The sequence below is a fragment of the Chamaea fasciata genome, unplaced genomic scaffold, assembly GCF_029207755.1.
Source record: "Chamaea fasciata isolate MVZ Bird 193981 ecotype frontalis unplaced genomic scaffold, bChaFas1.0.hap1 SCAF_3, whole genome shotgun sequence".
Taxonomy (NCBI): Eukaryota; Metazoa; Chordata; class Aves; order Passeriformes; family Sylviidae; genus Chamaea; species Chamaea fasciata.
This window is the reverse complement of record NW_027094088.1, coordinates 72,300,090-72,320,076: the sequence shown is the minus strand read 5'-3', so window position 1 is coordinate 72,320,076 and position 19,987 is coordinate 72,300,090. Positions and strand designations below refer to the sequence as shown.

At 35.7% G+C, this 19,987-nt stretch overlaps 1 protein-coding gene across 4 annotated transcripts in view; it reads left to right on the top strand.

Annotated features, from left to right (window-relative positions):
* The window catches only part of GRIK2 (glutamate ionotropic receptor kainate type subunit 2), a 365,936-nt gene that overhangs the window by 321,384 nt on the left and 24,565 nt on the right, over window positions 1–19,987 (top strand). For all 4 annotated transcript variants that reach the window (XM_066179492.1, XM_066179493.1, XM_066179494.1 and 1 more), the window contains one exon: window positions 7,818–8,043. In XM_066179492.1, the coding sequence (XP_066035589.1) occupies window positions 7,818–8,043 (226 nt within the window). The remainder of the gene's footprint in view (window positions 1–7,817; window positions 8,044–19,987) is intronic.

Genomic DNA, 19,987 nt, shown 5'->3' with positions numbered 1-19,987 from the left:
TTTATATCAAATCTCAACAGCAACAGTGCCTTGGGAATAGCACATATTAATTGTGCTTTGAATATTGCACAAACATCACTCATACAGCTATAGATGCTGTGAGAATACGTTTGTTAAAATTGCGGCATTGTTACTAATTCTTGCTCTATTAGAGGTAATGTTTAAAGTAATACTTGTGACCTTCATGCTCAGTTCCAATGACAAAACTATGCAGTAAGTGTTTTAGGAAAATGAGATTGTTTTCAGAAGCAGTGCAAATGTGTGGAGTTCTGTACATGAAATTTGTATCTCAGAACAGGCAGAGTGAGCAGAAATAGGTTTATCTTTACAAACATCCAGAATGTAAGATATGCTTTAGAAACAGACTAAGCTTGATTAATTTCTTTTTCTTATTTATAAAGGAAGAAATCTGTAAAAATGTGAGATATATGACACTTGTCATCTTCCACAGTATTTTACAGGAAGAGCTCTTGTGATGTTAGTTATTCAGGAGAAGACTATGTATCATTTAGGTATAAAAAGAAAGAAAGCTTTCTGAAATTCATAAGTGATTTTGGAGCTATGAAATCTTTACCTATTTCCAGGTCAAAGCTGATAGCAAAAAATTATTTCAGTAGCATTAAGGATTGGGTTTTTTTAACCACAAGTTACTTGAAATATTTAACATTTCTCAAAATCTTTGGGTTTTAAAACAGAAAGTCAGCACAATCAGGGCAAGAGTGAAAATGTCTTTCTCTGAGCACTGCATTTTTTATTTTTTGTAGCTCTATTCTTGGCAGAAACACCTTTCCTCTTTTCATTTGTGCTCTATGGACCATAAAAACTGCCGTTATGGAGGAGAGAACACTGTATGCATTACTTTTATTGTTTTTATGCTGACACAACAAAATCTAAATTATCTGGTTCACTTAGGGGTTTTCAGGCCTCAGCGGTTCTGAAAAAAATAGGGGGAAAAGAAAAGAAAAAAAGTAGAAAAATAATACTCAGAGGTCAGAGGGTTATAGTGAATGAGACCAGGATGAAAAAAGAAAGTGTCTTTTTCATTTTTCTGTGATGACTGGGAAGAAGCTAGTCTAATAGTTCTAGGAGACAATAAAGAAAATATTGTGTTAAAGAGATTGGTTTTTATAACTACTTGCTAAACTGTTCAAAAAATTTGATGATACTCAGAAGTCCACTTGAATTAAGTTTATCTGTTGGGTGATAGAGGACAGCTAAGCTGATTTAAGTCTGGATTGTGCATAGCATCGTAGTATCTTGTAGAGGCACCAGGTGCAGATATGTAATTAAGACCAAAATGCGTTTTACACATAACATGCTCAGCTATGTCAAAATCAGTAATTATAACGCTTTAGCTGCCTCAAAAACAGCGCTTACTTTTGCAGTGTAGAAGTAGCTCAGACATATGAGAAACTAGAAATTGGTTTTGGTCATTATAACAAATTTAAATGTACTATTTTAAACAAAGTATCTTCAACAAGATATGTAGTGATTTGTGAAAGCTAAAAATTGTGTAAAGCTAAAAAATTAATAGCAAGCGTCATCTTTTATGCTGATTCCTGTATTTATCATTATTTCTTTATATTACTTATATCCTTACATTACTGTTTAGTTCAGAATCATTGTGGTCCACTTCAGAAACAACAACGTTGTTTGGAGAAAACAGTACCTGTTCTAAAGAATTCAGTTTCATATTAAGAACTGGGAGAGATGGATCAGTGTACACAAATTCACATTACAGAAAAAATAAAGTATATTAAGTACACAATGGATAAAACACATCATTGGTCATTGATAAGTATTAGAACAGTAGCAATCAGCCTTTACAAATTTTCATTTGGTGAGGCTACAGGCAGGTGAACAGTGTATTTATATTTCTGTACAATTTATTTTAATTTATTTTACTGTTCAAATTCTCCCCGATAGCCTTATCTTTGAGTTTTACTGTATTTATAATACTCATGAGAGTTACAGAATTCCTAAAGCATTTTTTACCTTAGGCTGTTTGTTCTCTCAGTTTTAAGCCTGTCACACTATAATTTGATATGTATTCCATTAATTAAGTTTGTTGATCTCTCTATTTATGGTACTAATCCTCTGTGGCCTAAAATACTGGAGACATATCCCAGATGTTTTAAAGCATCTACAAGCAGTAGGAGGATTGACACTAATAATTGTTTCACCTAAATTTGACATTTAGTCTTCTTATGTTAAGAAAAAATCTTGAGATACATTAGTGCTCTTGTCATTATTAAAAACACCAGAAATATATTTTCTGGTTTATTTCACAGTTATGTAGATTTAGGTCATATGTCAAAATGAAATGTTAAACTTACAAAAAAGAATAAGGAATTAATAAAATAATTTGCTATATGAACAGTTAAGTTTGGGTTCCCATACTCATGTTCAGAATTTCCCAAGGGTCATGTATGAAACAATTGGGATGAGTCTACTTGAGTTTCAGAGGATTGAATGGAGAAAAAGGACAGGAAAAACGCACTCTGGATAATGATGCACTTGCCTCTGTCTTGATGTATGAACCACATAAATTCACAATGCTTTGGGGGTTTGTTTCTTTTGTTTTCACTTGGTTTTTTTGTTGCTTGTTTTTTGTTTTGTTTTGTTTTGGTTTTTTTTGTGTGGGGGTTTTTGTGTGTGTGTGTGTTCTCTTTTTTTTTCAAAATAGGAAATTATGTATTTTGTTTTCTTGAAATTGCTCAAAAATTTGAAGAGTCTCCAGAAAATCATTAATTACTGTACATAAGTTCATACTGATAAAGAATCAAAGAAATCAATGAAAACTCAAAGTTGGAAGGTATCTCTAGAGGTCCCTTAGTCTTGTTAGAGGACATCTGCTTTTCTAATTGAAACCCTGATGTGAGATTAACTTATTCAGGGTATATGGTGCTAGATTAATTTATTCAGAGTTACATTAAGCTGTCTCAAATATTTCCAGTGAGCTGATTCTACAACTTCTCTGAGCTACATGTTCCAAAACTTTTTTTTCATGGTGAAGAATTTTTTCCTTATATACTCAGAGAATTTCCCATTGGCAGCACTGGCTACTGCCTCTTATGCTGTCACCACACATCCTAATGAAGACAGTACCTTCAGCTTCTCTCTAACATCCTCTTTAGGTAATGGAAGAAGGTGTTCATATTCTCTGTAGGAACAACATCATTTTATATAAATCTTTCTTTGTAAGATTTCCAATCTTCTGATGACTTTGGTGGGCACGATTTAATTTTAACATGTCTTTGAACTCAGAGAATGAAAACTGGACACAGTGTTCTTGGTGTGGCCTGACAAGTGCCAAGTATTGTGGATTAATCCCTTCCCTTGTTCTGGGCTTGGCTATAGTCTGCTGATATTGCCTGCAGTCTGCGTTCCTGCAGCGGAGATGGGCTGCTTACTTATGTTTTGTTAGCTGTCTTCTTGGGACCATAAGTCCTTTTCAGCGAAGATTGACTCCCACCAGCCAATTCCCAGCCAGTATGGATGCTTGGGATTGCTTTTTCCCAGCACAAACTTTGAATTAATCTTTCTTAAATCTCATTCATTTCCTCTTATATTGATTTCCAAGTCTTTTGTGACCTGTCTGCATAATAGCTCTTTCTTTCAGTATTTCTACCTCTCCTCTCTGTTTTGTATAATCCACAAACTTGATGAGGATGCTTTCAGTACCATTTTCCCAACTGCTTGTAGAGATACTGAGTAGTTTCGGGTCTAGGACTGACCCTTGAGGTAGTCAAATCTTGACAAGATGCTAATCTGGCTTGAGATGTTAACTACCACTTTCTTTCCCATTTCTCCACTTGTAGCCACTCCATCTGTCCAGTCCTTACTCTTCCAGGTTGTCATCAAAGATGTTTTAAGAGACCATGTTGGACACTTTGACAAGGCTCATGCAGATTCCGTTTTTTGAAATCTCTTTTTATATGTCATTCTTTTTGTCAGTGCAAATGTGTAAGTGACGAACTTGGTGAAGTCACTCAGAAGTGACATTTTGTAGTTTGTCCATTACGTAAGGTCAGAATGAATGGACATTGTTGCTTTGGCTTTAAAAAAATCCATGAATCAACTTTAAGAAAAGGGACTTGTGTCCAATAAGCATGTAATTCTCAGGAAAACAAAAGTCACAAAGCTGTTATACTCGGTGTCATAAATCGAAAATACCGTAGTTGGATTGGGAGTCTGTTGGTTTTTTTTCCTCACATAATGATTGTGATGATTTGATTCTAATGAGGAGGAGAGTGCTTTCATAAAATATAGCAGAGCTGGATTGCTGACTTTTTCAAATTATTTTTCTCAAAATTTAATCTCAATTACCTTCAATCTTTCCTTAGTTACTATAGACTCTTTCGAGTTTAAATATTGCATAGGTGAAAGCAAAGCTAAAGCATTTTCTGTGGCACCTAAATGCTGTTAGAAGCCAAGAAAGAATTTGTAAGCTATCATTAAAATAAAAATCCCCATTAATGGATCTGTAATTTTTCCTTTGTAGAAATGTCAGAATTAGCCTGGCACATTTCTCCTGTGCATTTATCCACTCTTGACTTGTATCATGGGATCTGCTTCCATGTACTTTGATTCTTGTTTATTCTATCATATTTTCAACATTCTGATATTTTCCTTACCTTGTGGTCCAAAGTCCTGCTGCTCAGATATTTCTTTCCAAGCCGGTGCTCCAGGATGGAGCAGTAAGTCACACATTACTGACAATGACTCATTCTGTTTCCCGACTCATATTTATACATAGCATTAGACTATGACTAACTTAGAGCCTTTGCCATGGTTCCATTTGTGGTCCCTGACAAGCAGTCATTTTCAAATGATGTTTAATTCATGAATGCTGAGTATGGCACTGACAGTATCCTCTGAATGTCATTGTGAGAGCTATCATTTTATGCATCAAGTCCGATGTGGAGAGGAGTTTCTAGGTTTGCTTTTCATTTCAGCTTTCCTATTAGTCAGTTCCCTTTTTACTTCCAGTGAAATTCTAGGCATAGGCAGCTTTCTTACTACTCTACATTGTCTTTAGCATTCCTGAGGGAACACAAGCATGGTAAATCATGTCACCACAAGTTATTTTATACAAATATCATTTCCGGTTGAGTTCAAGTTAGGTTGGATTTCCTGACAGCGATTTCCAGTTAGACGAAACAATATGGTGAACTAACCCAGATAAAACAATACACTTCATTGATGGAGTATATAGGTTGATTACCGAGATTGATTTGCACACAGTGAAAGAAGGTGGAAACATAATGTAATTTGCATTCACATAATGTTATGATACGGTCATGACCACAGGAAGCATGTTGGAGTGTCATTATCTTTAATTCAATGTCAAATAGGCTTCTGATGCTTTTCATTGTTCCAACTTTTTGATTTTAATCAATGAGTCTGCTGAGTATTTTGGCAAACACAGGACAACTATTTGTGGTAGAAAAAAAGTCTCTTGTACATTCAAACAACAACAAACCAACATAGGATTCAAAAGTAGAATGGCATTATTCCCTGGCATAATTTCAGTTTTTAGGGGTAGAAGAAAGTAGTGCAAAAGCATTCACTTTCTGTGCACTTTCTGTTACCCGTGTCAACTTTATAGTGGTGAGCCATGTGCACTGGTACTCTAGGTTTTGGGTTCTTTTCTCTTCTTCATTAATTATGTGTAGACTGTTTAAATGTTTTAGTTTCATTTTAATTGTTCCAGTAAATGAGCTGTCCTGTGCAGCAGCTTTCTTTGATTTTGTTGATGACCTTTTTTCTTTCCTTTCCAATAGTAGGGATGGCTTCAACCTAGTTGATTAAATCAGCCATCATAATATGAACACTCTGCGCTTTAAAGGATACTGTATTTTTTTCACATGTTCTAGTGATTGAGTAGAAAGAAACCATTCCCCTTGCTAAAATTTTTTAATCCTGTAGTTTATTTTTTCTCAATAAAAATAGAAAAATACATGTGTATTACAGTTCCTTTTTCATTTTTTTTTGGCTGTAGCTCATTTGGCTTTTTCTTTCCTCCACCTCTCCAACATGTGTCATATAATGTGTCATAACGTGCATATAAGCATTCACTAAAATTGTTTTCTCTGCCAAAGTTTTATATTGCTCAGATTATTTAAAATAGCTAATATATTTACTGGGGTAAAGATTGTATAATAAAATAATTAAATAAGGGTTCTTGGTAAAATTTTACAAATATTGAAAAATATTTATTTCCATTCCTACAGAGCACGGGTGCATTGCTTGAAGTATATTATGCTACAATGCAACACTAAATGCTTGCAAGGTTATTTGATTTTTAAAAAACCAAACACTATGAGGAGAGACCTTGTTTGGCTATCTCTATTCTGTGTGTCCACAGAATATTCTGAAGAAAAATGCTTTCTTCTTTCATTGTTACTAAAATCTTTTGCAATCAGGCCCAGACTGTGTTTAGGACAACAACAATAGACATAATGCAGAGCCCTAAAAATCTCCAGTTTCATTAGGTTTGACACTAAACTTAGTTCAAATGCTTGATTTACTAAGTCCCCTGGCATAGTGAAAGAACTCTTGGATTGTATCTCAGAAGGGGGACAAAGTTATATATCTTTTTTCTAAATGAACGTTCTTTTCATTCCACATACACTGCTAATTCTCTTTTGGGTCAGAATATCTGGCTATCAATCATCTGAACTTCAGAAATGTTTGCAGCGTCAATCTTTGTTTAGTATTTCTTCCAGAGCTGATGTCAGAAATATGTTTAAGGCTGACATGAAAAGAGGAAAGAGACCTTAAAAAGTCTGATAATACTGGTGTTTACATGGTGTTTCTAAATTTTACTTACTAGGCAAAAATCAACATTACAGAACATTTTCTGATACATCTGAGTTTGTAGTGTTATTAAACAGATGGGACAAATGTGGTATAAAATGTTCAGTATTTTTAATACCTTCAGTTTATCCAGTCATTTTGATCTCTTAAGCACTGTGCTTTACAAAAAATAAGAGGAGGTAATTACCTTCTTCTTAAACCAACTCAGGTGAAAAAAAAAGAGGCAACTCCTCTGTAGTTGCACAGCCTCAATTTCTTCCAAACTACTGACTCCTTTGCCCCAAATAACTGACTCCCTTCTTACCACAACAGTTCTTTGTATCGTGCAAATATTAAATCAGAAAACACATAATAATTTTTATGACTTCTAGTAGTCCATTTCTGGACTATTAGGGCAAACTATCCTTATTATGACCACCAACTGATATTATCTCTTAGCTAAAATCATTCTCCAAGTTTTTTTGTCATGTACAATAGATAAAATGTTTTCTGCCCTCTCCTTCACAACAGTTTTCTCCATACACTGCCATCTGTAAGTGTTTTGATTACTTCAGATTGCCATGTTATGCATTAGGTGTTCAGAAATGTTTAGCTGAGTGATTGAAATAACAGCAAAATTTCACTTGTGCCAGAATCCACAGATTCTCCTACAAAACTCAACAGCATAGTTGATAATCTTTGCTAGAGTGGAATACTTAATAGTTTTCCACTGACCTGAAGTACTTGTAGGCTATTCTCCTGCATAAAAACATATAAACAATAAAAACAGATCAACAACAGATATTTCACATTTGACAATCTGTCCAGTTAATTTTTAGGTGGAGAAAGTGAGAAGTACAGATAAGATAAAAGGCACAGGCATCCTTAGAAAATTGCCTTGGTAAAACCTGATGTAGTAAAATCTGAGAGGAGAGCAATGTGAAAATTGAGACTTTGCTTTCACTCATATAAGCATATGATTCTTCTTAATATTGCATTTAATATTTGTCTTTCAGAAATCCAAAATCTCCACTTACGACAAGATGTGGGCCTTCATGAGCAGCAGGAGGCAGTCAGTACTTGTCAAAAGTAATGAAGAAGGTATTCAAAGGGTGCTTACCTCTGATTACGCATTTCTAATGGAGTCGACAACCATTGAGTTTGTCACACAGAGGAACTGTAACCTAACACAGATTGGAGGCCTGATAGACTCCAAAGGTTACGGCGTTGGAACTCCCATGGGTAGGTGATATGTCAGCCACTTGTTCTCTGTTCATTAATCTTAGTTGCTACAGCAGCATAGGAAATATCCCATACACTGCTCCTTTCTCTACTTTGCTATCATTTACTTTGTTTTTCTTTTTCCCAACCAGGCACAATACAAATTTTGTCAAAGTTTATGGATTTTATTGTATTTTCCAAACACAAACCAGTTGTTACTTTAGAAATAGTTGGTTATTTTCATATGATAAATTTGTTTTACATGGTGCCTTCCACATGTTCAAGAACAACAAAAACAATAAAAGTACTGTTACTTTATTTTATTTAAAAAAAAGTTTTAAAGATGTTGATCTCTGTGTTTAGAGAATGAAGTCCTAGTAGTGGAAGGCTTGCATTAGCAAATGGAGCTGATTCTTTTAAAGTGAGAGAGCTAATCACTGAGTTTGCTAAAAGAGCAGGACAGATTCCATACCATGCCACAGACAAAAGAAATACTGACCTAGCCTTGTGGAGTATGGGTTTGCATACTGGCTTGGCAATTCCAATCCTTGAAGTGTTTTCCAGGTCAGCTGCTGAAGTACAAAACTTCAGTTGTGAGATTTAAAACCCACTACAGGTGTTAGCTTGCCTGTAGGTTGGCTCCTAGAATCCACAGAATGGGATTCAACAAGAACTGAGTACCCACTGAGTGTAGTGACTTTTTCAAGAACATGAGGTGAAGATATGGCTTTAGATTTCATAATAGATGGGAATAAAAATGGTGGGAAACAAAGACTGTGAGTACCGCACAATGATTCTACTTAATATTGTAAGGTTGTTCTGCTTACAGGCTTATTTCTTGGGCAAATATTTATTTAAACTTCATTTTGAACAATAATTCATCATTTTGTGATTGATGTGCATATATTTTTATTTTTTCTCAGGTAGGTCTTGTGTTTCATACTATTTTTATCTATGTTAATAACATATGTTAAATCATTGTACTGAGAAAGTTTTGTCCAGTGTTATAAATTGAGGACATGGAAAGAAATTTTAATAAATAAAGTTTGCTGGAATATTTTGGATAAAGAGGTACCTAGTTTTATCAAATACAGATTTGCCTATATATTGGATATATTTACTGCTACTTCAATTATATCTTTGAAATTTTCATTATTTCAGTAATTTGCCATGTAATGGACATCTGCTGAAGAAGTTATGATTCTGTTCATTTTGTCTTTGAACACTTAGTTGTTAGAAATCTAACAATCTAGTTTTGATTCATATGAATTTTTCCACCCTATTCTATTGTGGCTCTTGTATTGATGAATATATTCTATAGACGTGCAAGTGACAGAATGGACTGGACTTCAGTCCTGCTGGTCTTTTTGGCATATTATATTTTCTTATTTATAAACCTTTTTGTAATTTTGAGGATAAAATCAACCTTCCATTTAGGTTTAGTATGGAAAAAAATCAAATCCTTGGGATAGTGTATAATCTTTGAATAATCTGCATGCAAATTTGTGAAATATCTGAGGCATGCCCCAGAAATTTAAGTGAACATTGAAATGCCAAACTGATAGGAATCAGTGAGTACAAAACACTCTAGAAAATTGTTCTGTTTATCTGTAAGTCAGAGAAACTTCATAAACACCAGAGAAAGCAGCTTTAAAGCAGTGATAAATCCAGGAACAGAATTCTGGAGTTTAGGTTTAGTGGAAGAAATGTTGAATGTAAAGAGGCAAGGAAGTCGAGTAAACTGTCTGTTGGTCTTTGTTCCCTACTTTATATGGAGGCAGTAGGCACTATTTCTTCACTAACCTTGAGTCATATCAGAGACATTATTCAGTTCTTGCTCATCTGCAAAATTCCAAGTAACAACAAATTATCTGTGTCAAGAGGAATACTAGCATTGTAAAAGGGGGTATGCGAGCTGACAATTGTCTTGAATCAAGATGAAACAAATAGGGGACATATCTGCAGAAATGAGTGGTCACCAAAGAAGATAAAATAAGAGTAGAAACAGTGTTAAACTTAACAAAAGGAGTTGAAGTAAGATCTGAAAAAAGATGACAGCTTCATAAGGGGAAATAGAACAGAATGTAAAATAGGATGTAAAGTGAAATTTTTCATAAAAGAAATGAAGGTAGAACAAAACAGCATCTGAGGCTTTCCTAGACCAGCTAAGAATAAGAGATTAATCCAATATTTCGGCAGTATCTTTAAAATGCTGTTGAGAGAGATGACATTTATAATGTGTTTATATCCTGTGTATTAGGTGCACAGAGGAAAGGGATTGTGCAGCCTCTGCTAGAATGATGCATAGTTTGCACATACATTTGAAAGGAATTCTTTTGAAGAATCATTTCCATGGTGTCTGTCAGAATAATTTTGTTATATATTTTGCTTTATTGAAGCTAAAAATATTACAGAGCAGTGGATAATGCAAAGTATTCTCATGCATTATAGCTAATCTCATTTCAAAGGAAAAAATAATTCTGGAGACTTTAAAAGAACTTATGACATAGTTATATCTATAGAAGTAGATTACATCGTTATTAATGACTATGAAAGAAGTGTATAGACATGCAACTGAGTAATATCTTTTTAGAGTTAATAATCCTATGAGTAACTTGTCAAGTGCTTGGAAAATTGCAGGCTAATGGCTTCACATACAAAGAATGCATTACTGCTTTTGTCTATTTGAGAAGCAACTTGTCTCCAAGAACAGTACAGATTTTTTTTGTGTTTATAGAATCATAGAATCACAGAATATTCTGTGTTGGAAGGGACTCATCAGGATCATTGAGTCCAACTCACTACCCTGAACAGGACACTAAAAATCACACCATGTGCCCAAGAGCATTGTCCAAACACTTGAACTCAGGTTTGATACAACTGACCACTTCCTCAGGGAGCCCGTTCCAGTGCCCAACCCACCCTCTGGGTAAAGAACCATTTCCTTCCATCAAACCTAAACATCCCCTGACTCATCTTCATGTTGCTCCTAGTCTTATTGCTGGTCACCACAGAGAAGAGATCAGAACGTGCTTTATCTCTTCCCCTCATGAGGAAGTTGTAACTGCAATGGGGTCTCCCCTCAGTCTTCTCCAGGCTGAACACACCAAGAGACATCAGCTGCTCTTCATAAAGCTTCTCCTCCAGACCCTTCACCATCTTTGTGGCCCTCATTTGGTTGCTCTCTAATGGTTTAATGTCTTATGTTGCAGTGACAAAAACTGCCCCCAGTACTCGAGGTGAGGCCGCCCCAGTGCAGAGCAGACTGGGACAATCCCCTCTCTTGCCCAGCTGGTGATGCTGTGCCTGATGCACCCCAGGACAGGGTTGGTTCTCCTGGCTGCCAGGGCCCTGCTGGCTTGTGTTCAACTTTTCACTGACCAGGACTCCCATGTCTCTTTCCACAGCGCTGCTCTCCATCTTCTTTTCCCCTAATCTTTACACATAACCGGGATTGCCTTGTCCCAGGTGCAGAATCCAGCACTTGCCCTTATAAATTTCATATGGTGTTACAGGCATGGTGTTGGAAAGATGCAGATATCATCTGCAAAATTTACTAAAAATCCAGTTTAGCTCCTGGAATAGCGGCTTTGCACATAAGGTTAAATTTGTAGCATACAGTAGTTACATGTCTTATGTTCACTGCAGTAGACAGAATTTGGTTACTTTTGGAGAATAGCACCAAAGGAAGTATGTGCAACATATCTTCATTATTTTGAAGACAATAGAATAATAATTAGTGGGAACATTTTTTTTTTGAGTTTAAGCAGTACAAAAAAAAAGAGCTAAAAGCTTTCCTAACAGAAAAGTATGCAATCAGTTTTGACAAGATAATCACCTGGAAAATGCAACCAAGCAAATATAACACCAGTTTAAAGTACTGCAGTAAAAGCTCTCTCCTCATGATATTAATATTTAAATTCAGAGAAAGAAAATTGCACAAGATTAGGAGAAAAAAACCCCGATGGGTCAGGCAGTACATCAATTCCTTCCAAAAAAATGGAGAAACAAAATATGAGTTTACATGATTATTTTATTTCCTCTAAAAGTATTAGTGAAGTAAAGAAAGCCTAGATAGCTTGAATGTAACTTTCTGTAACAAAATTGGAAACAATGTACTTTTTGCACATAATCAGATTTTCAGTGCACATCTTTACAATCAAAAAGATACAATGATACTTGAAATTGGTGCTAAGTAAAATTCTGTATGGTATCTTTGCAGAAGTGAAGTATAAACTAGAGAGAATGAATTTGGTAAATTATGCATACAATGACAGGTTCTTATGATATAAGTTTTTAAATTAAAGTTTCGTATATACCAGAATTCATTTTCGGTCAGCTACTTCTGGTGCTAGGCTAAAAGAAATTGATTTATAGTGAAAAGAGAACAACAGACCTGGGATGAGATGCCTTATAGCAACTGATTTTTCAGAGCAGATAAGGGAGAACCTTGTAATGGGTTGCATTTGTTTTGTTGTCTAACTTTGCAACATTCTTTATAGCTTTGTAACCAAGAGTATCATAGTTGCTAGAGAACGCTTATTTACTTTTTGTCTGTTTGTTTGGGGTTTTTTAATCTTCCACTTTGAAGATCCACATGTAAGGGTTTTTAATTTGCTTTATTCTGGCATGTTTTATTAGGAGGCACTATTTTGCCAGCTCTGTGTTCTTCATCAATGAATCTGGCAGAGAGGATAATTATTTGCATATAGTTGTCCACATGGTGTACAGTTGCTTAATAATTTCTATCATATTCTAATAATGCGGATATGTATCATCTACAATTATCCATTAGAAATGTACATAAGTGTCTTCTAGTGGTAAGAATTTGTCTTTGTGGGGGCATTCATGTCATCATCAATATTGACGTTCAAGGCAGGAATGAGGGGAGGGAAGAAGGGAAGAAGAAAGAGAGAGAGAAAAGACACAAAAAGAAAATTAACAAAGGGGTAGTGGGAAAGGAGGACGGAGGGAGAACAAACCCTTTGGGTATGCAGGGCAACTTATGCTTTCCATTACAGATAATCTGAAGTGTTTATTATCATTTCCAGTAATTTCAATTTCCCATTTCATCGTCATGCTTGTTTAAAATTTGGGTTGTTCTTGAATGAAGTGCAGTTGGGCCAAAATTTACTGTTGCCATAAGCTTGTAAATGTTTATGATGCATCCAAATGCTTATGGTCATACAGAAATTGTAGCATTTTTTTCAAGAAAACCTGGACTATCCAGCAATCTACTTGCTATGTCCTACTGAAACACAGTTAATGTGAATTTTCTATGGTCAACATGCTATAAAACACAGTAATACTAAATGACAAATGCTATTTTCCATAATGAATATTTACTAGCATCTTTGCAAATGTGAAGTGAACCACATGGAAGGTTAGAAATGTGGCTTTTATACACTTTATGTTAAAGTCTTAATGCTTACTATTCAATTTCCTTGGCCTTTCTTTCCTTTCCTTGGCCTTTCCTTTCCTTTCCTTGGCCTTTCTTTTCCTTTCCTTGGCCTTTCCTTGGCCTTTCCTTGGCCTTGCCTTTCCTTGGCCTTTCCTTTCCTTGGCCTTTCCTTTCCTTTCCTTTCCTTGGCCTTTCCTTTCCTTTCCTTTCCTTTCCTTTCCTTTCCTTTCCTTTCCTTGCCTTGCCTTGCCTTGCCTTGCCTTGCCTTGCCTTGCCTTGCCTTGCCTTGCCTTGCCTTGCCTTGCCTTGCCTTGCCTTGCCTTGCCTTGCCTGGCCTGGCCTGGCCTGGCCTGGCCTGGCCTGGCCTGGCCTGGCCTGGCCTTGCCTGGCCTTGGCCTTGGCCTTGGCCTTGCCTTGGCCTTGCCTTGCCTGGCATTGCCTTGGCCTTGCCTTGGCCTTGCCTTTCCTTGGCCTTTCCTTTCCTTTCCTTTCCTTTCCTTTCCTTTCCTTTCCTTTCCTTTCCTTTCCTTTCCTTGCCTTGCCTTGCCTTGCCTTGCCTTGCCTTGCCTTGCCTTGCCTTGCCTTGCCTTGCCTTGCCTTGCCTTGCCTTGCCTTGCCTTGCCTTGCCTTGGCCTTTCCTTGGCCTTTCCTTTCCTTGGCCTTTCCTTGGCCTTTCCTTTCCTTTCCTTGGCCTTTCCTTTCCTTTCCTTGGCCTTTCCTTGGCCTTTCCTTTCCTTGGCCTTTCCTTGGCCTTTCCTTTCCTTTCCTTGGCCTTTCCTTTCCTTTCCTTGGCCTTTCCTTGGCCTTTCCTTTCCTTGGCCTTTCCTTGGCCTTTCCTTTCCTTTCCTTGGCCTTTCCTTTCCTTTCCTTGGCCTTTCCTTGGCCTTTCCTTTCCTTGGCCTTTCCTTGGCCTTTCCTTTCCTTGGCCTTGCCTTTCCTTTCCTTGGCCTTGCCTTTCCTTTCCTTGGCCTTTCCTTGGCCTTTCCTTGGCCTTTCCTTTCCCTTGCCTTTCCCTTGCCTTGCCTTTCCTTGGCCTTTCCTTGGCCTTTCCTTGGCCTTTCCTTTCCTTTCCCTTGCCTTTCCCTTGCCTTGCCTTGCCTTGCCTTGGCCTTCCCCTTCCCCTCCCCCTTCCCCTTCCCCTTCCTTTTTTTTTTCCTTTTTTTGCCCCCCTTTTCCCCCCTCCCCTTGTTTTTCCTATCAATTTTCTACTTTCCAATTGGAAGGAACACAGTTGAAGCCATTTTTTAGAAAAGTCATACTTCATCTCTCTCTTATTTCTTTTCTAAATTCCTGTCTCTCTTCAACATGTTTGACAGCAGGCTATTTCCCATCTGGCTTGGGCAGATTTTCTACCGAATTGCCATTTGCTTCTATGTTGAACCTGGACCACATAGATGGCTGACAAGTGAATATTTGGAACTGATTCCATATGAATAGATCTACTGAGCATGCACCTTTCAGATCATCTGCCTTTATGTGGCAGATGAGGAGTATCCTGTTGGTATATGCCAGACAAACTCTGTACGTGTGGAGATATGTGCAAAGTAATGCCTTTGACATTTTGAAAGTGACAAATGGTATGTGAAGTAATCTTAAAAATTGCATATATTTCTTCTAGTTCTTCAGAAATACAAAATGGATAGTATATAGATATGGTGCATGGAAAAAATTAGAGCTAGTCATTTCTGTAACGTAAATTGCAGAATTAGATAAAGAGGGGGCTTTAGTAGTGTTGCATTGATGTTCCTAAACCACCTGATAAGGGTGAGGCAAAAAAAAAAAAAAAAAACCAAAAATTGAGAAAAAGGTAAAACACTCATTTTTTTATCCTTTATTCTTGTGCAGTTAATACAATCAAATTCTGCTATTAATATCAATAATGCCTCAGTTGCAAAACATAATGACAAAAGTCTTTGAATCTGTTACATGATTCTCTTCACTTTTACAAGGTTTTTTGACTAACTTTTCACTAGCTGTGATCAAGCAGATCAAACTATGACTCTTCTAGAGCATATCACTCTTTGTATCCCTGGCACTTCCGTATTCATGGACTACCAGGATGCCCTGAAAAACACAGGAAAGGGTTTAACGTTCAGATCTTTAAAAGCTAATTTTAAACTCAAATATTGTTAAAAAAAAAAGTACACTCTCCTGACTATATAGAGACTCTTCACTGTGCATGGGCAAGAAATACATCTCTCAGGATATGAATGATGTTAAATTATGTATTTTGGGATTAACATCTCCAGCATTTCCAAGACAAGTCTTACATAAATACCCATTATTCAAAGTTACAGTAACTTGCAATGGTAACACAGATACAGGTATGAAAATTAATTCATATAAGTGCATAAAATAGATCTGCATAGGGTATATTTATAAATTCACAATAGAAAGTTGGCAACTACTGTGATTCAAGCAAATTATACCTCACATGTCAAAAGAAAATATGTATGAGTAAAATCAACAACCTTCCAGTAGAAACGCATTGGCTGCAGGCCCCAGATATCAGCACACTCACTTAAGTTCAAACCATGAAACAAAACTTCAAGGTTCTCATATTCTATTGATTCAGATTAATTTTTGACTTTTAAAGTTAAGTTCTCTTTTCTGTAAATTGAAATGAGATAACAAATAAAATGTCTTTTTTTTTACAGACACTTTTACCTCTCACACAAAAGGCCCATATTTTTCATGGTACACTGTTCTAAGAGATTCTCAAAATTGTGACCACTAACATATGAATTCTAAAAAATCTCTTAGGCCCACTAATGTAAGGTGCACAACACTTAGCTGTAGAATTTTCTTTATATATTTTTGCATAATGTAGCCAATCTTAACATTTAATTATTTTTTTCCAAAATCAGAGACAAGAGTGGGGTAATTTTCCTTTCTTTTGTAATTTTTTTGAAATTCAGTCAGCTTTGTAGCATGCAATTAAAATATTGCTTAGAGTGTGTACATTTTGATGACAGTAAAATTGACATAATTTCATCAGTCATAGAATCTAGAAAGAGTATTTCACACTCCACTCACTTAAATTAAAGATTCCACTGCAGAGAAAAAAAAGGATTTCAGGCAATAATTTATGATCTGCTACTTGATGTCTTCTCTAGGAATATGACTTCATTAATTATTTATATTTATCTAAGCCACTAATAAATTAAATACAATAGAATTCTTCCTACCTCAGTGATAGGCTGCTGGATTCAAAGAGAATTTAAACAAATAAATTGTTTCATCAGTAAATGTATAACAGTTAATTCCCATGTTGTATCCTGTAACTATGTTTATATTCAGCTGATTTATATTACCTGTTCTGACTCTAGGGAGTGACCTATAAGAAATATTCACAGAAAAAGTTTTTATGTCATAATACTGAATTTTTTTAGCTGACCTGACCATGTTCTTAATGCAGGTATTTTACAATATATTTCACTACCTGCCTTTTTTTAAGGACATGTTTCCAAATATAGAAAATTTTAAATCAGGCACAGCTGGGCATATAAATTACTCAAGACAGATCTTTTAATAGATGCTTGTAATTTCAAATATTGTAGCCTAATGTATTAAAAATACAAACAAATAAATTATTCATTTCCTAAATACGCAACAGCAAGTGAAAAGAATAGTCTTAACTCTCCCCTGAGAGTTTAGTCAGCCTCCTTCTTTGCTGCCTTTATTATTCCAGACAGATTTTGCAACTTTTTTTTGGTAAACATCTAAAAATTGCTTTACTTTTGGGGCTTGCCTGAAAAAAGTAGATTAGAGTAAATGCCTTGTAAATATATGACTAGCACTTCATCATCCTATAGATGTGTAGGATTTTGTCTCCTATGTTTTGTCTAGCTTTTAAAAGACCAGAGCTTTGCTATTTGCAACAGCATGTCTGAATAGGATATGTGGCAATGGCTTAAAGAGAGTTTTAGACTGGACATTAGGAAGCATTTCTTTGTCCAGAGGGTGAGCAAGCACTTGGAACGTACTCTCAGAGAGGTGTTTGATAGCCCAAGCCTATCAATGTTTAAGAGACATTTGGACAGCACCCTTACCAATGTGCTTTTACTTGGTCAGCCCTCGATTGGTCAGGCAGTTGGACAAAATGATTGTTGTAGGTCCCTTTAAATGGAAATATTCTGTTCTGTTCTATTCTATTCCTTTGATGCCACTTTTTATACAATTCATTTTCTTTTTCTCTTTTTTTTTCCCTTTCCCTTTTCCTTTTTTTCCTTGTCTTTTTGTTTTTTTTTTTTCTTTTTTTTTTTTCTTTTTTTTTTTTTTTCCTGTTTGCTTTTACACTCAGAGAAGATTATTTGATACACCAAAAGGATTGGGCTGGAGTGTTATATTTTAATTACTGAGTGTCTTCAACTTACTTCAGTATTCCCAATATGTTTTAGTGTAGGCAAATCAGACCAATTACATTACTTCAATTCTTACAGCATTCAGTTCTGACAAAGTGTTTTCTTCTTGGTAAGAAGATGAAGTCCTTTGTTGCTTTCCCAACTCCTTTTTGAGGACCGATTTGATGGAAAATACTTTTATCCCTAGAGAAGTGTTTGACAAGAGGCTTTTACATGCTTAATACCTCTGTTCTATGGTGCTGTTCTCTGTTCCTGCACAGTTGCACAAATATTCCTGCACATTTTCAGCCTGTTCCTTTAATTTACTTCCATTAGAAATGACAGGGATAGCAAGGACTTAACAATCTGATTTTGTGAACCAGATAATTAATTAAAATCTGAAAAAATAAACAAACTAACAAAAAACCACCAAAAAACCAAAACCAAACCAAACAAAACCCAACAGAAAAATCAACTAACCAACAACAACAAAAAAAATGCAACAAAAAAACAGACAAAAGCCCCCTGGGCATAACAGTTCTATCTCTAACATATGTGAATACAAAAGTAAGGCTGAAGTTTCACTGTCACATCAAACTGCCATAGGGCTGCTGCACTTTGCAAGAACTGACAGCTATTTGAGCTGGTTTAGTGAACTAAACCAGCAGAATAATGTTCCACTTTTTTTTTTTCATGAAATTATTTTGCTTCATATTTATCTACATAGCTGCAAATGAGGCTGGAAGTATTCATAGTATGAAGAAAGCAGTGATAGTAGGCAGACAGGAATGTGGAAGAGAAAATGGGATTTCTGCACAGGTAGCTGTTACACCAAGTCTGAAGACCATTCTGAGAGATTTTCATGCTTTCTGGTAGTTTCAAAAAGGTCTAATGTATCTCTTAGTAGGAGAAAAAAGCCAGATGTGAGTAGATGAAGTACAGAGGGGAGCTAAGTGACTTTTGCATATGTTTAAAACTGCTATTTTCCCAATACCTTCCATTCACTCTGCCACAAAGTTTGCAGAATCTGAGCATCATCTCCTTCAGGTTGGTTTTTCTTTTTTTTAATCTTTTTCTTTTCTCCTGTAGGTCTAGGCTATGGTATCAAGAGAGCCACAAGTAATTATAACACAGGCTAATATTAAAAACATTAAAAAAAAAAAAAAAAAAAAAAAAGAAAGGGGATCCCACAGACCCTTTAAAAAGTAGCTGCTTGGAGTTTATAACATTCCTTACTCTTTGAAGTTAAGTCCTTACTGTAGCTAAGGCTGCTTTCTGTATCCTGACATAATTCTCTTTTCACACCTCCACCAAACTTAAAAGGTGACACATTTTGAAGAGCCATTTTGAAAACTTTCCTTAAATCTCAGGCAAGACTAGAAGACAAGGCTATTGAGCACAATGACTGGCACTGAGCATTACTGGCACATTTATTTCAACTAATGCATATATTTGACAGTTAGTGATCAATGCAGAACACAATTTTAGAAATTTTTTTTCCAGGAGACATTGGCAGGATTTTTTTCTTAAATATTTTTGTCACTTCTCTTACACATTAAACAATTTTCTAAAATCAGAATTATATGCTGCCTTGTTTGAAGAAATAAGAGAAAAAGAACACCCTAAGCTTCACAGAGACAGTTAGTGAGATTTGCTTCTACTCTTCCAGTAACTCTATTTTGTCTGGCTCTGGCAGATAAACAGAAGGTCTATTCTTTTTGCACATCTATGATTAAATATATTTATGTAAAACCAGCTAAGCCACAGATATGAATCATACAGAAACCTTTCAAAAATCAGTTTCAAGACTGAAGGAAATAATAGGTAAACTATATATAAATTTAGTCCCTGAAATTGTTAGCGATACACTTAGTTGATATAACTGAAACAAAATTCTACAAATCGGAAAATTGTGAACACTTTGGAAGTTTAAAATTTTCATTGTTGCAAACGTATTCCCAGATTCCCAGATTGTAAAGTATGAAACCCAATCAACATTGGCTGTGAATTTAATCACTATTGTGGTTTCAGAATCTGTAGCTATTTCCTGCAGATACTGTGTGGGACACAGGATATCTGAGCCACCTTTATTAGGTGCTGTAAAGTACTGCTCCGGGAGAAAATTTACCATCTCATAATCCAGAACTCCACTTAAAAACGATGCCTATTTTCTTATGTATATGTATATATTATATATCCTTAGTTAATTAAAAAAAATCAC